Consider the following 18,679-nt stretch of genomic DNA (forward strand, 5'->3'; position numbering starts at 1 on the left):
TACCTTCTTACCGTACCCCGATCCTTCTCCGGGAAAAACTCTAAGACTTTGTTGTAAAGGTCTGAGCACCTTCTGTTGAGCGGTTGTCAAATGTATTCAGTCATTCAGCACAGCATAAACATATCTTTAATACGTTTGACGTTTTGCTAATTGCGCGTCTAGCTTTTCCTTTCTATTAAAGGACGGCAGTGACAAGCACCTTCCAGCTCATGCACCCCCCCCTCCCCAACGGTGTGGTAGAGTACTTCAGCACCTCTTCCTGGGACAATTCTCTGTATTTGGGTCGTCAGATTAAGACCCATAAAGATAAGGCTCATAAATATTTTTGTGTCCGAAATTATGTTCACTCAGGAATTGATAAGCTCACAATTGTTCATCATATTTACCTTTTTTAATATTCTCTGATGAACTGTAAGGACAAGCTGCCCCGTTTGACTGCTTGGCTTGCAGGCTGGCGCTAACGAGTGTAAACAATGCTCGTAGAATAGCAAATACTTAAACAAACGGAGTGCAGATAACATATGCAAACCAAGAAGCATTTCTCATCGTCTGGTATCACTAAAGCTCATTTGTAATTTTGAGAGGATTTACGGAAGATTAAAAATGCAGATGCGATGTGAAGATTACACATTAAATGCAAGACTGAATCCAAGGCATCATAACTGCTGATGAACTGCTCTCAGTGGTTTGGAACTTCTAAAGTTGTTAGAGCCTAGTCAGGCTCCAATGGCTCCATTTCAACAAATAGCTAATTATTCTGCATCATCATGCTGATCTCATACAAAGTAATACTAAGTTCCCTGCTTCACCTCACTGGAAGGGAGTAAACCCAGCAATTATCATGCTAGCAAAACTAGCCGATGTTCACACAAGTTGCTTGACTTGACTGTAGTGATCAAGATTCATATGATCCTGAGTATGATGCAAGGTACACATGCTAGCAGAACATAAAGTAGAGGACAACAGAATGCAGGCAGCCAATTATGCCTTCAGCCCTGTGAGCTACTTTTAAAATAACCCAGTCCCAAAGAGCTACCTCCTACTATAAATATAGAAAGAAATATATATATACTGTAATGTATCCACTTGTTGGTGGCAATGGATCAGAGCTAAGACCAGTTTCACGTCTGGTCTTTCTCCAGTGTAGTAGAACGATGAATGGAGACCTCAAGTCATTGCACAGTTGACTTGAGTATTGACCGTGAATATTCTCATTCACATGGGTCATTGTATTCTCCAGGCATTGAATCGATCACAACTGAACTGTTCTGCTTGTCTTAGAAGATGTTTCATCTCTCATCCGAGGAGCCTTCATCAGTTCATGGTCACACTAGTCTCAAGAAGCCTGCTTGAATGAGAGGCGTTCACTAGACTTTACTGTATCTTGCATTGAGTTACTACTCTTTTCCACCTTTAACTCTTCTGTAGCTCCAGCAGGTTCAGATAAGGTGAGGATCCGTTTTCATTTGGCCAGTGGGAATGCATTCGAGGGGAGACTACACCAGTTCTGTTCCTACGACTGCAATATACGTCAAGTTACAGCTAAAGTAACACCTAAGTCACTTTCACTGCTCAGGTTGTCATAGATGATGTTTCACCTCTCATCTGGACTAGCCTAATCAGTTCATGCTCAAAGACTAGGTAAGACACAGACCAGTCTACGTTAGCTAGGACGGCTCTCGTCTGAGAACTCCGTGAAAGATCCAATCTATTTATCCTCTAAAGGAGAGGGAATGTTCGGACAGTAATGGTTGGGCTCTTCAGTGGTGTCAAGTGGTGACGATCGATAGGATACAATGGAGTAGGGCTTCTACCTGTCATTGACGGTCATTTAGGCCGTATCACCTTCGTTAACATTCCATTCAGATGTAATGATGGTCGTGGACCCACCTGAAACCCTGAAACCAAGGTAACTGTGTCTTGTTTATTTCTTTGCGGCTAAATGACTGAATCTTTTCAAGATGATTCTCAACCTTAACATAAATGGCTGACTCGTCTTTCAAACCATCCGTTTTCTCTGTTCAGAATGTGTACATTGTTGTCCTCAAAATACTTCTCTTTGAGGTGCAGGTAGACTACAGAGCCTTGACCTGAAGAGTTAGCTTGTCTGTGTTGTGACACACACCAGTTCTTTGGTTTTCGCTATATAAAAGTCAGTGCATTCTTCACTGCATTGGACAGCATACACCGAATTGTTTTTATGGCTATGGGAAGAGGGGGGTCCTGTCTTTGGCGTGTACCAACCTCTGTCTCAAAGGTACGTCTCAGGTCTACCTGAGAAACTCTACATTTTTTTTAATAAAAGCAAGATACCAGTAGAATTCAAACCCAGTAACACTTTGAGACTGTCCTATCTAGTCTGCCTGGTGTGTGTCCCACTGGGCTTTTAGCATGAACTAATGAAGCCTCCCGGGTGAAAGCACAACGTATTCTAAGACAACCTGAACAGTCCAGTTGTGATTGATTAAATGCCCTCAGAATACTCCACCTACAGATTCACTATCAATCTGCCATATTGTTCCGCTGAATGCACGCACATAGTTCTTGTTCCCAACAACGGAATGCAGATTTAGCAGACAAAAGACAGAGAATCATTTTTGTGATCACAATACAGACGTTAGGGAGACAAGAAAGGAGAGAAGGTCAATGGAGCTTCAGGTGTGTTGGATATTTAACAATAATATTTTCCACACTTGGACACCACATTGAAGAAGAGGCAGGTAAACAAAGGTAGGAAATCCCACACACCTCTCAGGTGAGATAAGGAAAACGAAAAGCACCTGGCAATCCCCAACACCTTTTTGCTTCAGCAGTTGTGGATTGTTTGATTCAATATCTGCACGTCATTTTTTTCCCCTTTCAACACCTCCCAAAATCTCAGCCAGTGTATTTTTTTGGCAGAGCTTAAGAAGCGAGCGAGGGGAGGCAGATGGAAGTTTGACCTTTTTTTTAATCAACCGTGTATGTGTGTGCGTATATATGTATGTGTGTTTGCATTTGATGTGGGCATTCACCTGAATACATTACTCAGAATAAACCACACTGCTAGCTTCTAACCAGAGGCGCATGAGCTGATATTTATCCAGCTTTGCAGATGAAGAGTGCCGAGCTGGAATCAGCAAGTAGCCGACTTTGATGCTTGTGTTTCTATTAACCTGAGTGACCGTCACTGACTAACAGAGCAGCTCAAAGGTGATTTATGACTTCCAGCAACTGAACGCATGCTTAGAAATGACTGCGGTCTCTTGATGAATCTTTACAAAGCGCCCGTAAATTGTAGTGTTGGAAATCCCTTGTTTATCGCAGTTAATCGGTTCCAGACCCGACTGTGATAAGGTAATTTCTGTGAAATAGAATTCCTGATTTAAAAATAACATATCTTCATAGAAAACCAGTTTCCAACCTACTAAACATTCTTTTTAACATTATTAGAGCCTTCTAGACAAGATCCATATAACACTCATATAGTCACCTTTACACTTCATAATGTAAAGTAAGTCGCTCGGTGGCGAGTTGGTAATCACGTCAAATATTCATAAAGACCAGACCTCACCTGGAATACTAATTTTTCACAGCAGATGTGTCAAAGTAAGGTACGCTATGAGGTTAGGTTAGGTGTTGCCTGGGGCAAAATGCTAACTCAGCAACCAGTCCGATGGACATATTATTGCTGTCTGTGATTGCACAAGGACTCCCCTTTATTACTCTGAAGGTCATCACATGGTGTTCATGTTCTCCCATTATGAAATGGAATGGGGGGCAAAACCCATGCACTTTTTCAAAAAGCAGTTTTGGTCACATCCCAAATCATGTATGTTATGGTTTATTAAATTGAGACGGTTTGAGGACCAAGCGGAAAACACTGAACACTGAGCCGTCCACAAGCTCATCGACTGAGACAAGAACTCACGTCGTTCCCTTTTCTATGAGTTCTAGATAGCGGCCTTGTGCTGGCGGGTTTTGACTAAGAATGGCGGTAACCTCATCCCGCGCCAAATGTTGCGACTTCACTCCATCACGGTTAATTAATAAATCATGCTGTTTCATGTTTGCATATTATTAGTAAAGAAAATCGAGACTTTGTAGCAAATGTTACATGTTTTTGTCTAAAGCAAACATTTCTAAGCATAGAAATGATGCATTCAGAAGACGCATTCAAAGACACAAATGATTGAATGAATGATCATTGGGTGTCAGTAACCTTACTATAATGTTCCATGAGACACAACCAACAGGCTTTTATTGCAAGTTCGAATTATCTCACAACAGGCACAATCATCGGCAAGCTAAAACTTTAAAACTTAAAAAAAAAAGTTATTGTGCAGTTCAGTGCAGGTCAAACACTTGTATCCTATTTTGAGTGGTTCATTGTTTAAAAAAATCCTGGATCTGATGTAAGTGAAATTATTGTCCAATATTGCAGCCTTCCTCAAAGATTTGTGGAAATTGAAGAGTTCATTAAAATCATTATAATGTCATTTATCAAATTATAACCTTGCCCTCCTCCCAAATGCTTGAAATAATGACTCCATTCTTTGGACAAGCGCTCAAGTCAAATGTCAGGGAGGCTTTGTTTCCATGGAAACATTCCAAAGTCTATGTCTTTAATTTTTGGCACCAGAGTCACTGTGTTTACTCTTTCTTCCTCACTCAGACTGGAAGCCACACTGCCAACATATTTTTCTGCTTACTGCTTTTAAAGCGTAAGTGGAAGTAGACAGGACCACGCTGTGCAGGTAGCATCTTAACGGCTGTCATTACATTAGCTTTTAAAATCAGATTAATGTGCATATTTGCACCACATGCTCCTTGTTTTTTTCACTTTAAAGCAGACCTATTTAATTAAGAAACAATTACACTGCTAATATTTTAATTTGGTCAGGGCAAAATGTGTGTTGGAATTGAGCACTGCTGTTGATGTCTTACGGTAGGAGTCAAGTTAAAGTAATTAAAGTTAAAAGACTTTGGCAGACTTTTCCGTCTATCGTCAAGACAGAGTAGTGTTATTAATGTAATAATATAATGGAATGGCCTTTTATTGTCATTATACAAGATGTACAATGAGAGCTTTTCCTTTCATTGCAATAGTCAAGTTAAAAAAGTAGAGTAAAAAAAGACAGTTTAACAAGATATATACAAGATATATACAATATATCCAAAGTATACACATAATATTGCATAGGAGCATATACAGGAGAAGACATATTGCGGGTATATTAATTTTAGTGCAGTGATAAATGGGTCATAGTGCAAATAATGACTGGTGTATACAGATGAGTATTGGGTGTATTGAGTTGTTAAATACATAAATATGTTTGAGGTAGTAACAGAGGCAGTGATGGAAATATTGCACATTTGCATTACGCAAATGACCGGGCTCGTTGTATGTCTGAGTTCAAGGTGGTAATGACTCTTGGGAAGAAGTTACATTAGTTACATTAGCCTAGCATTAGTTTTGACAGCCCTAAAAATAAGAAATAAATGATGATACTGTACATAATACAACATGGTGTGAGCTTGACCTTTAAACATGTACTGTAGCTTTAACCTCTGACAATACTTTTCCATGTAAGTATATTTCATTTTGTACTCGTGCAAATGCAGGTGAGAAAAGCAGGAAGCTGAAAATGGCACATCTGAAGTTGCATTTACAATAATGGAGCATATTAAGGTGACCGTGAAGTCATTTTGATAAAGAGGGATCATGGCAGCAGGCGGTAATGGCACCCATAAGTGTATTCCCAGCCCCGACGCATCCACTCTTCCTGTTCATTTGGATGGATGCTTTTAGGCCTCTTTGGGTCTTTTGTTTGTTTTAGCGACACTTTATGGACTGTATTTACCTCTCCTGGTCTCTGTCCCATACCTCCTGGGGCTCGGAACATAGTGGATCCGAGTCATTGTGCAGTCGGCCCTTTCCCCGTGTTTGAGTGTTTAAAAGTCCTCATCTGAAAGCGTAGACACAAGATAAGCTGGGAGGCAAATTTGATTGATATTTATAGAGGCTTTCTGTGTTTCTCTCCCTCCTCAGACGCTTTTCTGTCAGAAGGGTTGCACTTTAGCCAAAGAGGGTGAAAAAGAAGCTCATGGTAAAAGCCTGACCTTTGTGTGGGCTCTATCGTCTTGCAACGGTGACAGTGTTGCAGGATACGAGGGAGAGAAATGTCAAAACAAAAATGCCATTGTTCACTGAAGTACACAAAAGCCAGGCTGTGATGTTTGGTACCGGGTGTCCCTCTTTTAGTGTTTTCCGTCTTGGTATATAGTCCAGAACTATGAATGTGTTGTGATGACTTTCCCCGACTTGCATTGTGTTTTATTTGCTCACAGAACTTCCGTTGTGGTTTCCCAGGTCTACACGAGCATGTTAACTTCCAAACTGTCAAGTGGGATGAATACGAGTCTGAATGTTTATATTTTGGACATTGGTCCACATTGTAAAATGGAATATACACAGAAAGACAAACTATGAACCTTGCAATCGTACCTACACTCGGTGCTCAGACACTTTTTTCATTGGAGCTCAAGATCGGTCGTAATCCAAGCAGTCTAAACAGAAACTGCAGTAATTCTACATTTCATCAAACTTACAAAACATGATCCATGCATAAGACTTAAAAATGTGATATTAGCGTGTATTTCAATACTCCAGTTCACTAGTTCCTGAATCTGCACGCTTTGCATTCTGGGAACTGTATTTCTTGAAGCAATAAATTAGCCGCATCACTGTTTTACGGTTACGGTTTATACTGTTTGTTTGTTTCTTTTTCGGGTTTTTTTTATGCTGCAATGATTTACTGCCTCTTTTTTATTTATTTTTCATTCCGCCCTTTTGTTGACCTTGTCAATCTGAGATTAATTTACTACATATGTTTTCTTTTTTTTACATTTCAGCTGTTTGTCTTCCTGTGTTGCCCCCTGGTGATGTTCAGACAGAACCTCTTTGGAAAATGGCACTTCCAGGCACAGTTACGGTGGCACAGTTTGGGCCGCGTCAAAGATTAATCAGCTGTTTTTGCCGCTGCGCCATGCACATAGCCTACAGCCAAATCCACTACCAGCAACTTAATTGTCAGGGAAATGGCAAAGGGAGATAGTCCTGCTGACTGGCAGGGAAGGGCAGCTGAGCTCCGGCATTCACCTTTCATCCGTCACTCAACCTGATTATATTAGCATGTATAGGTTTAATAAATAACTGGGCCAACACCTGTGGCTACGTTTAATGAGGGCAAAGCAATTATTCACTTGTTAACTCATGTCATTCGCTAGAGGACGTTGCTTTTGTATGCAATGTATGGGTAAAAAGTGCATATATACATTATACTTTTTTGGAATTTTTCAGTTATTTATTGAAATTCAAGTCATTCAAGTCCAATGAATAACTTGTATTGGTACGAAGGTAAATGGTGACGTGCCATTAGGTTAGTGCCAAACTGAAAAATTGGTATTTCAGAATTATACACAAAAGCCTGTTTCAAGGACCGCAAAATGGGTCAACAATTTAAAGCTGTTTTGCAGAAAAATATAGTTTTTTCCTCGAGAAATTAAAGTGTTCTAAAACTTTTGACTGCTAGTCCACGTAGCAGTATAGTCACCCAGTCTAACCCTAACCCTGCACTCGCTGGGGCACTAACCCATTCAGCGCTAGCTAATAAGCTCAAAGCCTGACCTGTCAACTCGTCATCCAGCGCGACTCTTAAGGTATCAAGGTGAGAGGTTTACCAACGTGCACAGCAACGCTAGTTAGCATCTGCCAACATATAGTTGGCTAACTAATTTCATATACCGTACAATCCACCCTTGCCACATAGCATTTTGCATGGTCTATGAATTTGTAGAAAATTGTAAGTAATTTTTGCTTAAATGAAGCATTTTTAAGCATAAAAAGAGCAAAAGCCTGGTTTCCACTTGCATGCATTTTGTCCCCACAGTGGTAGCATTTTTGTGTGCCAGTGACATGCCAATGAGTAAACAAGTATGAAGTATGTGTAAACCTTCAATGCGAACATTTTGAAATGAAACCACCTCTTTGAGCAAGCAAGTTGGAGGAAATTCCCAAGTAATTTTGGTAGACTCTTGGATCCTCCTTCCCGGATTTCAGTAACTAATCATAATGCCTAAAGCAATGTCTTCTAATCAGCAATCCCCTCGCTCATCACCGAAATGGTCACTAATTGGGTGCCAAGTGTGTAAAGAAACCAGGCTTCAAACTTTTCATGCGTGCCATCTAGACACTGCAAATTGCAGGACAATGCGTAGGCCAAATCAACAATAAACAATACTTTCATGAACTTAAATACAAATATGAAGCATCAATAAAAGACACATTCAAATTGTGATGTTCAGTATTCTACACTAGTTACGAGATGTCAGTAGGTGAAACATACAATAAAAACAATATATACAATAATTATATTCATTATCATCATAATCATAACAACCGTTTGTGGTCAAAAAACAGCTATGTGGAATGGAACTCCAAACCCCTGATGTCACTTCCTGTCTACACATTCAGACGCATTTATTGCAACGTGAGCACAAGTTTTATTTATATCTTAAATCGCTTAACCTCTCTGGAATATGAGTGTAAAGGTGACTATAGGGTTGTTATTTCATGTCTACAGAGCTCTAATAATTGAAAAAAAAAACATATTTAGAAGTTTTAAAGCAGGTTTTCTATGCTCTAACTGCAATAATATTCCATCTATAAAGAAGGAATCCTACCACGGTTGCGTATAGAACAAATTAACTGTGATAAAAGAAAGATAACCGGAGCTCCTCAGGGAATATGCAACAAGTGGAGGCAGTGAAAACCGTCTTTGCTCTCGCCTTCCATTAAAGTAGGTGTTAAGGTTACATTGAAATGAAAAGATTCCTGTGTGTGTATGACAGAAAGCGAGAGAAGGAATGTGATTATTTTTGCAATTTAACAGCTTCACCCTTTAGCTTTTCCTCCCGGCAAAAGGTCACGGTATTTGAATCGCTGCGTCTGTTTTAAAGTAAACACAGAAAATGTTGTTTGATCAGAGCCGTTTATTTTTTTAACAGATAAAAATCTGAATTGTGTGTTGAAGTTATTTGGTGGCCAACGACATGGCGTTAGAAGCCCGAGGAAACGTCACCTCTGTCCATTCACAAACAGGTTTAGCGTGCCATTTTCTCTGCGCTTTTAGGTGAGCATGAATGTTGTTTGCTTTCAAAAATTGGGGTCACTCGGAGTACAGCAGAGATGCTATAAGCACACATTCTATTAGAGGCTTCCGCAGCCTGAAGGCTGAGGTCTGCCCAGTTCAATCAAAATGTCAAAAAGACAAATCTTCTCTTTGAGGTGAGCAGATCACAAAGAGATGCTTGACTTTCAGCAAAAAAGGACAAATCAAAGACAAATATTTACATTTCTCACTTCCTGTTGACTTGTTAACATTTCTCCACATGATGCTTTCAAGGATTCGGTCTTTGTTTAGCAGGTTGACTCCATCGTAGCGAATGCCACCCAGGCACCACTCGAGCAGCGTTCCATGGTTCAAAGGCGAAACATCAATGCTGTCTTCAAAACCGATCATTCCAAGGGTCATTTGAAGACGTGTCAATGGACAGGGTGTTAAAGTTCAATCAGTTAGGACTAATCCTTGACGCCTTGACGCCTTGACGCCTTGACGCCTTGTTGCTCCGTTAGGCATCCGACTGAGACAGCAATCTGGAAAAGCTTTCCAAGTGTCAACTTATTGGAGCTGCAGCTGTAGATTTCAATCACGGCAAGAGGCTGCCATGCTTCCCTTGAGAATTCGGGAACTGATGGATTGGTGTTTTTTCACTTGTAGACCCCCCCCTTGCCGTCCTCCATATGTGGTAGGCTGAATTATTTGCAACAAAAGTGGACGGTATCAGTGAACTGCGGGAGTATGTCCCGTGGCGTCAGTCCAATGACCCTATTCTACTCAGGTTGCGTAGTTGTTGTATTTTTGTGTTGCCTGTGACGGGATGAGCCTTAGCTTTGGTGTTTCGGTCGATGCTGACATGTGGGTGGTACCCCGCTGAGACTGCAGCAATTACCTGAAGTGAACAAATCACCACTAAAGAAAAGAAAAAGAAAACAGACTCGAGCGATCATGAATGCCTATGAATTACATCATTGCCATTTCTGTTTTGAATCAAATTTTGCTTCACTCTCTCACAGTCTTTCCAAAATATATTAATTAGTAAATCATGCTGTTGTGTGGTCTGCATTTTGAAGCAAATGTTGAGTATTTTTTGCCCTAATAAAGAATTTTGAAGCATAAATTGGCTATATCAACTAAAATACAAATATAAGGCATTCAGAAGATGCATTCAAGGTGAATAAGATGTAGTATTCTACACTGGTCACTAGTTGTCAGCAATGTCACTGTAATGTTCACTCACCCAGACCAACACCAGACGGGCTTTTATTGGAGATTTGAATTATCAATAATCCCTCCCAATTAAAAAAAAAATCCCTAATTAAGGCTATAACCCAAGCTTAGCAAAAAGATGTGTATGTCAGTCATCTCTCCTAAGAAACACATTTATAGCAACACACACGAGCATGAGTCTTATTTATGTCTTAAATGGCTTATTTACTCTTATTATGTGTACCATATTGGGTATTATGGGTGTAAATGGGACTATACGGGAATTAGATCATATCGCCAGAGTTCCATATTGTTAATGGAACTCTGGCTAAACCCTAACCCTAACCCTAACCCTAACCCTAACCCTAACCCATATTTAAAACATGTTTTCTATGCTCAAACTATGAAAATATTCAATTTCTGGATAAGGAATTCCACTTATCAATGTAAATTGACCTAAATAAACGTGGGATTTTTGTACAGTATTTCACCTTTGTAATAGCATAACAATACCGAGTAGCTCCACATGCTTTCACAATCACCGGATGTTTCGGGCAATTTTACACAGCAAAGTAACCAAGGTCAGTAGCGTAGAATTGTTCTATCAAGGATAATTAAAAGCCAACAAATGATGAAGTCCCCCAAAGCCCCAGACTCCTCATTAGGTGTACTGCATTGTGCTCAAATAATGTTGCAACCGGTACTACTACACATCCTTTGTGGTTATGCGGTTATGTCCCAAGTTGCACAAATCACCCCAAAGGCTGCTTCTGCGGCTTCACGGTTTCACTTTACCGGCTGTAAGTCATGCACACAAGCAGCGGTTATTTGTTTCCTAAATGACAAGGCTTGGCATTTCTAATTAAAAAACACTATCGGTTACCACTTACTTTTGTAGCAAATTCATGCATATTCATCCCAGGATAATGTGGTATACTAATGTGTTCCCATCCATCAATGCTTGTACTTATGGTATAATTAGCAATGCTCTTCAGGCGGAAACTTAAAACGCTGCTTCTTGTAGTGTTAGCATGTGTTTTTCTGGTCTCACTCGAGTCTGCAAAAACATAATTACAAAATCTATGCCAAATTAACCCTGTTTGTAAATCACGCTCTTTATCACAGTATATTTGCTATAAAATAATCTTCTAAATTCCTGATTGTATTCATAATGAGTTACACACTTTAGCCTACACATGTGGTTCTCAACTGGCTGCCCTTAAAGACACGTGGCGACCCGAATTGCGGAAATTTTTCATTTCTCAAATATTGTATATTGAATGATATGAGTGCATTAGTGATTTTGAACAATTCAAAATACAACATCTGATATATAATCAGTCTAAAATACTAGTCAACAAGAGACGGGACTGGCACATTCAACATCCGAATGGCAGAAGACTACTAACAAATGTTGTCGTCATGACAGTGGGATTCTACAGTGTTTTTCCTCCGATAGGAGTATTCATAGACGACAGGTCGCTGCATAAAAAATCTCCTTAATACCCACGCCCGACTGAAAACAGATGTTACAAACCCCAATAATTGACCAGTTGAGAATCTCTGTCCTACAGCACTCATCCACTCATGCTGAGGTGCCTCATTTAAAATGGTTGCTTATGTCAAAGATGGGGCCATCTGTTTTTTACACCAACTTGTTGGGAGAATGTGTGTCTGTACGCAGGTTATGGAGGCACAGATCTGGTGATTTATGTGCTGATGTGATTAAATTAAACCAAATGAGTCAGAACGAAATATGAAGTTGACATTTTCAGGTGAAGTGTCTCTCATAAAGGGAAGATCGTGTGCTTGTACAAGTCAGAAAACGTTACACCTTTAATAGGAATCGTGCACACAAATTTATAAATGGGGGCTCAGTGATCTAATTTACAGAAATGTAAGCTGGAGCTTATCCCATCAAATCGGGGATTTATGGCTTGATAGGAAGTGGAAAGCGTGCACTTCATCACCGTATGAATCAGTCACCAAGTTGTGGCTTATGCAACTTTTAGGCCTTATTTTCTGTGCATGCAAGTTGTTTAAATCAAACCTTCCTAGTTTGATTTGGCCATTCTCACTATTATGTTCTACAGTATTTACAGCATAAACCAATTGTTTATTGGTTTAAAACAATGTCAAACTCAGTCCAGAGTGCATTCAATTAAAATATGAATAGAATATGAGAGAAAAGAGGAATTAGACCAGTGGTCTTACAAAGATTGAGTGTGGAGGAATGGAGCCAAACATTCATGAAAGTCATATTTTGTTGTTTGCATGTCAAAACTAAGATGCTTTTCTTTGACATCTAAATTGAAGTTGTTCACTATACACATTTCTCACTCTGCGGAGTGACATATTTGTTGGACTCTGTGGCAGAAATACATTACTAATTCTTCAAACGTTGTCTCCCCAGTGAATAAACACAAGCCGTGGATTGAGACGTCATACCATGGGGTGATCACCGAAAACACTGACGTTGTTCTGCTTGATCCTCCTCTGGTGGCGCTGGACAAGGACGCCCCCATCCCATATGCAGGTACGACACATCTTCATCAAGTCTTCATTTCCTGCAGTACTAAGTGAAACTACGCCGGTATCAATGCAAACTATTTATTTGGCGTCCCAAATGGGCCCTGCTGGGCGAGGAGAACCGCATGGAGAAAAACAAAGATGGCCTTAACTGGATTAGAGTGTCCCTACTTTGTGCCACTTCCAGCTTGTCCAAAAGTGCCAGCTCTTATGGGAATGTCTTAGCCAAGAGCTAATGTGGCCCTAGTACAGGTTTGGAACTCATTCAAGATCCTCAAGCTGGGTGGGATTGATTGTGTGTGATTGTGTGCGTGTGTGTGTGTGTGTGTGTCCCACTACACAGCGGCATTACCTGAGGTGCTTATTTTAAAAGCTTCCTTCCAGGGAGAAAGACAGCAAATAATGAGACAATAAGGAGGGTTTGCTGGATGACCTGATGAGGGCATACCCATAAACGCACACACACTGAAACATCAAGCAGAGCACATTTTTAGAGCTATAAATATAATTGCAGATTTTTTTTTAAGCAATACAAAAATGAAAGTAATGAAATTGTGATTATTAAACATGACATCATGTGGACGGGGCCTGTCAATCAAATGGGCTTATCACACAGCAAAAGTCAGACTTTTGGACAAAAGTCCAAATATTCAAAACAATAACAACATTTTCTGATATTACATTGTGATGAGTTGTTATTAATGCATTGTCCATTGTTACTACATACAGTCGTCTCTCCTTTATCATGGTTAATTGCTTCCAGACCTGACTGTGATCAGTGAATTCCCGCAAAATCGGATTGAATTGAATATTAATAATTGGAATGTTCATTCAATTGTTCATAGTTATAGCATAGAAAACATGGTCATCTTTACACTGCTATTATTCTTTATTTACACCACAGAATACTGCATACTGCCTTTCAATATTTGTGAGTAATAATAGTCCATATTCAACCACAAATCTGTGAGCATTTCTGAATTAATAATTTTTTTTAAAAACACGATAGAGTGAAGGAGTGATGTTCAAATCGCAATGTAGCCAGGGACAACTGTACATTTACACCATATCAGTTTTGGAACAAGGTCACCGAGCATCTGATTTAACATGCATGAAAAAATAGCCACAACAGGTATGTTGTCATATCAATATGGAAACAATGTATCATCATGTAAATACTCTTGTGGTAACATCACTTCCTCTTTCTTCTCCAGTCTGCTTCAGACTGCTTTCCGTCACAAAAAAGCAGAAAAAGATATTATAATATACAAGCAGACATCTAACACAGAAAATCTACATCCTTGGCGGTTGTACACCACTGATAAGGGCAGCCCCCGCCCCCCTCCCGTTCACAATTGGGGCTTGATTTGCATGGCTGGCATGAAGTCAAACCTGTTTATGGTTTGACTTACCTTTCCAATGTTGTACCAATGTTGTGCCAAGATTATCTGCAGTTAATGTGGAAGACCATGAATGCTCCTCCTCGGGCAGGCGAGGTCGGAGTAGCACCGCGGTGCCTTGAGTTCATACACGCTAAGTCGGGGTCTCTAGCTAGTAGCTCATGAACTGCCAGTAGCTCCTAATCACTTTTCAATGAGCTCTCTAAATAATTTATTCATTTATTATCAACTCCTATACCCACTAAAGTGGAAAATGTTGTTAGCAGTAGTCAGGAAGTAGTTTGGAAGTGTGACCAATCACAGCGGACTGGGCGGGCCGTGGGTGCAATACATTAAAACAGACCGTTTTGTCAGGAAGCACAAATCCACAAATCCAAAGAAATACACCTAGGATAGGTGCAGATTCTGGAAGATCTAGAAAGTTGTCTGTGCGGGTTATTGTGTGTAGCTGCTCGAGAGGACTCCATAACTCAATACAAAGAGTCGGAAATTGAGCATAAGAGCATAAGGTCCCTCTTAAGGGTACTTGAACAATAGAGGTTAGTCCCTTTGCTACCCTTTCAGGTAAACTTCTAAACTCTGAAGTGGTGTAATTAGAAGAATACTACAGGGTGTTTGCTCTGCATCTCCATAGGAATAATCAGAGGCATCATGGAAAAGTGCTTTTTTTTTCCCAAGAAAGAATAAAAAATTTATGGTGGACAAATTGGAGGCAATACATCAGACATTTGTTAGGCCTGAAAGGTAAGTGTGCAGAGTAGTACACTACTACTACTATCATTCAAGTAGTACCGGGTATCTTAAAGCCCGGCAAATTCAAAGACATGTTTACCAACCAGGCAGACGTGATAATAGTAGAACTTGAAATTTCACTGAACCAAGAACCACAACAGTTCCTCTGTTGAATGTTGGGCTTAGACGGAAAACAGCACAAAATGTGTCTGCACACTTTATATCAGGATTAAACAGGAAGCTGCCTTCGGTTGGGAAAGACCTAGCGTGTAGCCAACATGGTCGCTCGTTGACTTTGCAGATTCTCATGGTGGCTTAAATTGCCAAAAGCAACTAGCTATTTTTTGGAGACTTGTGGTGACGCATTCAAGTGGTGTCGCATAACATACTTTGTTCCACAGTTAATATCCTTATGGAGTAGCTTCCGAAGCCCCTCCCCTTGTCTGGATGTACGGTGGCATAAAAGCACAGCAACACGGCTGAGCAGATCAGCAGCTGTCCTGGCTTAAAGAGTGGGAAGTAAATGTAATTGTTTCTTCACTGTCACGCTATAATGAATCACTGAATCTTTTTTTCATTTGTGCCTCAGAAGTTTGAGTTCAAGACAAAGAAGCCTTCCATTGCCATTGTTGGCATACTCTGTTATTAATGAAGTACTAAAATGCAATCTACTTCCTCACTGAGCCACACAGATGAAGCAAATAGACTTTGTAATGAGATTTTTCTGGCTTTTAGCTTTTTTTTTCCCTTGATGACTTACAAAACTGACAGAGGAAGGCAGTCTTTGTGTTGCTTCAAACGCAAGAGAAAATGTCTTTTGAAGTTTTCTATGAACTTACTATGTTGAGGGGAGTGAGGGGGATTTAAACCAAGGCATTATTGAAATTATCATCTGATAATCTTCTGTTCCCACCCTGAAAATTCACACTTATAAGCTGAGTGATGCGTTTCAGGACTCTAGAATAGTAAATCACATATTGGTTCATAGGTATGAATGTGAGTGTGAATGGTTGTTTGTCTATATGTGCCCTGGGATTGGCCGGCCACCAGTCCAGGGTGGACCTCGCCTCTCGCCCAAAGACAGCAAGGATAGGCTCCAGCAATCCTCATGAGGAAATCGTTCTTCAGATGGCCACTGAGATCGGTCGTGTTAAAAAGTTGAGAAATATGAAGGCACAAGATTAATTTGGTGCTTTAAATGTCATTGTAATTATCCCATTCTTAATAACCTGAGGACAAGATGGCCACTAAAATGGTCTGCCCTTTATTCAGTATCGGATTGAGTCTTTTCTTCCAAACAGAATAAACAAATGGTAAAGCCAAGGTGATGCTCGTTGTCACCTCTGCTGTTTTTCCATGACATCCTGACTACTGTAATTTCACCATATTCATTTGCATGGAAGTGAAAGACATCAAAAAAATAAGCTCGGTAGTAAAACAGACTACAGACAAGAAAAACATGTTTCTGCTTGCTGAAGGTGGTGTTTTGTTTGGTCATAATGAATTGCAATGCCCATTTCTGACAGCTTTTGATGTGAAGGTCTAACACAGCACAGACATAAAAAATGCATTGTTTTCAACTAAGCATTCACAGCAATTGTGGTTGTTTTTTGGTCGATTAATACATTGTCCATCTAGTCTAACTGAACCAGGGATGATCAAAGTTTTTCCACTGGGGCTGCATATTGAAAAAAATAACAACAAAAAAGGGTATGGGGGCCACTTTTAGGGTTTCTCAAGCAATCCCTATAGGTATGCAAAAATGTATTTCATACAAAAATAGCCTGCAGCTCAGCTCGGTGTTACCAGTGACAAAGCATATTATTAATATGTTTATTTTTTTCTCCTTGCTTTTTTGTTTTCACAAATATTTCAACTCTTTCCATTCATCCATTTTCTATGCCACTGATCCTCTCTAGGGTGACGGGGGTATGCTGAAGAAAGAGGGGCGAGAGGCGGGGTACACCCTGGACTGGTGGCCAACCAATCCCAGGGCACATATAGACAAACAACCATTCACACTCACATTCATACCAATGGACAATTTGGAGTGGCTAATTAACCTAGCATGTTTTTGGAATGTGGGAGGAAACCGGAGTACCCTGGTAAAACACGCAACATGCATACACTCATCACAAACTAAATAGCTCAGCTCAGCTTATCCCATAACGAAGGTCTCCAAGAGAACTTGAACAAGACGTTGTCCTGATCCCAGAGTCATAGAGTGTGGGAAAGTGTGTAGGTGCAATTATACAGCGCACTAAAGAAATATGAGGGAATTACATAAAAATGACATATGTCTTCTATTTGAATGTTTTGGCGTCGCTGGTCTTGCTGGTTGCATGTTGTAAGACACTTGTAACATTACCGTACATGATTGGTCACCTAAATCCAATCTGCTCCAATAGCCTCAGTCATTCTTGGCCGTACCAGGAACTAGTGACAGTCCAATTACGTGTAACTGCATATCGGGAAGCTTAAATTATTGTCTTCCATCCAAGCATAAAATTGAGGCGCTACATGCAAGGCAGTAGAGATAAGCATACAGTATGCTTGATTGATTATGGAGCCAGAAGCATTGAAAAATAAATTTTGGCATTGTGTAAAAATATGTAATGGTAGTAGAGCTGCAGCAATTGAGCATCGTAACAAATGTATTTTTTTGGGATCTGACATAATGGTGCTTACCATCCAGGACAGTGATGACTTACTGGAAAAGGAAATTAATAATAAGGCTGAATTACATAGTATTACAGTATGTTGATGGCTGTGGAATTTTATCTTCACCCAACAACTGGGTGCCTTCAGAAGATGTGATGTTATGGTACGTACAGTAAGCGCCATGTTGACTTGCTCTTTAGCCTGAAATGCTGTCACTTATATTCAGTTTTTTGGTTTTATTTTGTTTTCCTTCTCTTTTGTTGTCATTGTCGTTTCCCTCGCCTCTTGTATCTACGTACCTGCTATCAATAACGTCCTTTTCCTCCTATGCAAGTGGGGGATGTAATTTCACACTAGTGGGTTGTTAAAGACCTTCCTTTGCCTCTCCCGAAGGACTCACCTCTCTTGTAGGTTTTTTGACTGGGTTTCATTCCAGCGAGCTTCTTTGGTTGGTGATTTATGTCGTTATTAGTTGACTGTTTCGTCCGATAGTCTTTGAGTTATCATTGTAACATGCAGGTGTAAAAACCCAAGCTCCCAAAGTCAGGTCTAATACGCAGAAGAGATGTTCAAACTTTTGCAACCCTGCTTTTATGTCCAACTTGAGTGTCTTTGAGTGGAGTTTCTCTGTTTGATGAAGTTGAGCTGGCTCAGGAATACTTTTATGATGAATGCCGACATATAGTCAATAAACATCCTTGGTTTTTTAAAATTTATGACGAAGGGCCAAAAAAGTGTTTGAGTTTTCTTCTGAAATTGGCAACCTCCTCAAAGAGAGAGACATTGCCTGGGCCAGGGCTTGGAAGACAAAGCCAGGCGCTGACTGGCTCAGCTTTCTCAACTTAGAAACAAATTCACTTCCCTTATTAAGACAGCGAACTCTGAGTTTTGCATCAAAGAACCCACCAAAAAAAAATTATATATATAGTCATTGCTCGTTTACATGGTTATTACATTAACATTACATATACATTATTAGAGCCACAT

The 18,679-nt window shown here is 40.0% G+C and overlaps 1 protein-coding gene across 1 annotated transcript in view; it reads left to right on the top strand.

Annotated features, from left to right (window-relative positions):
* LOC131135103 (calsyntenin-2-like) overlaps positions 1 to 18,679 on the top strand; it is a 180,507-nt gene that overhangs the window by 70,468 nt on the left and 91,360 nt on the right. Inside the window, exon 2 of the mRNA XM_058080975.1 lies at positions 12,784 to 12,906. Within this exon, the coding sequence (XP_057936958.1) occupies positions 12,784 to 12,906 (123 nt within the window). The remainder of the gene's footprint in view (positions 1 to 12,783; positions 12,907 to 18,679) is intronic.

Source organism: Doryrhamphus excisus, chromosome 8, assembly GCF_030265055.1.
Source record: "Doryrhamphus excisus isolate RoL2022-K1 chromosome 8, RoL_Dexc_1.0, whole genome shotgun sequence".
NCBI classification, from domain to species: domain Eukaryota; kingdom Metazoa; phylum Chordata; class Actinopteri; order Syngnathiformes; family Syngnathidae; genus Doryrhamphus; species Doryrhamphus excisus.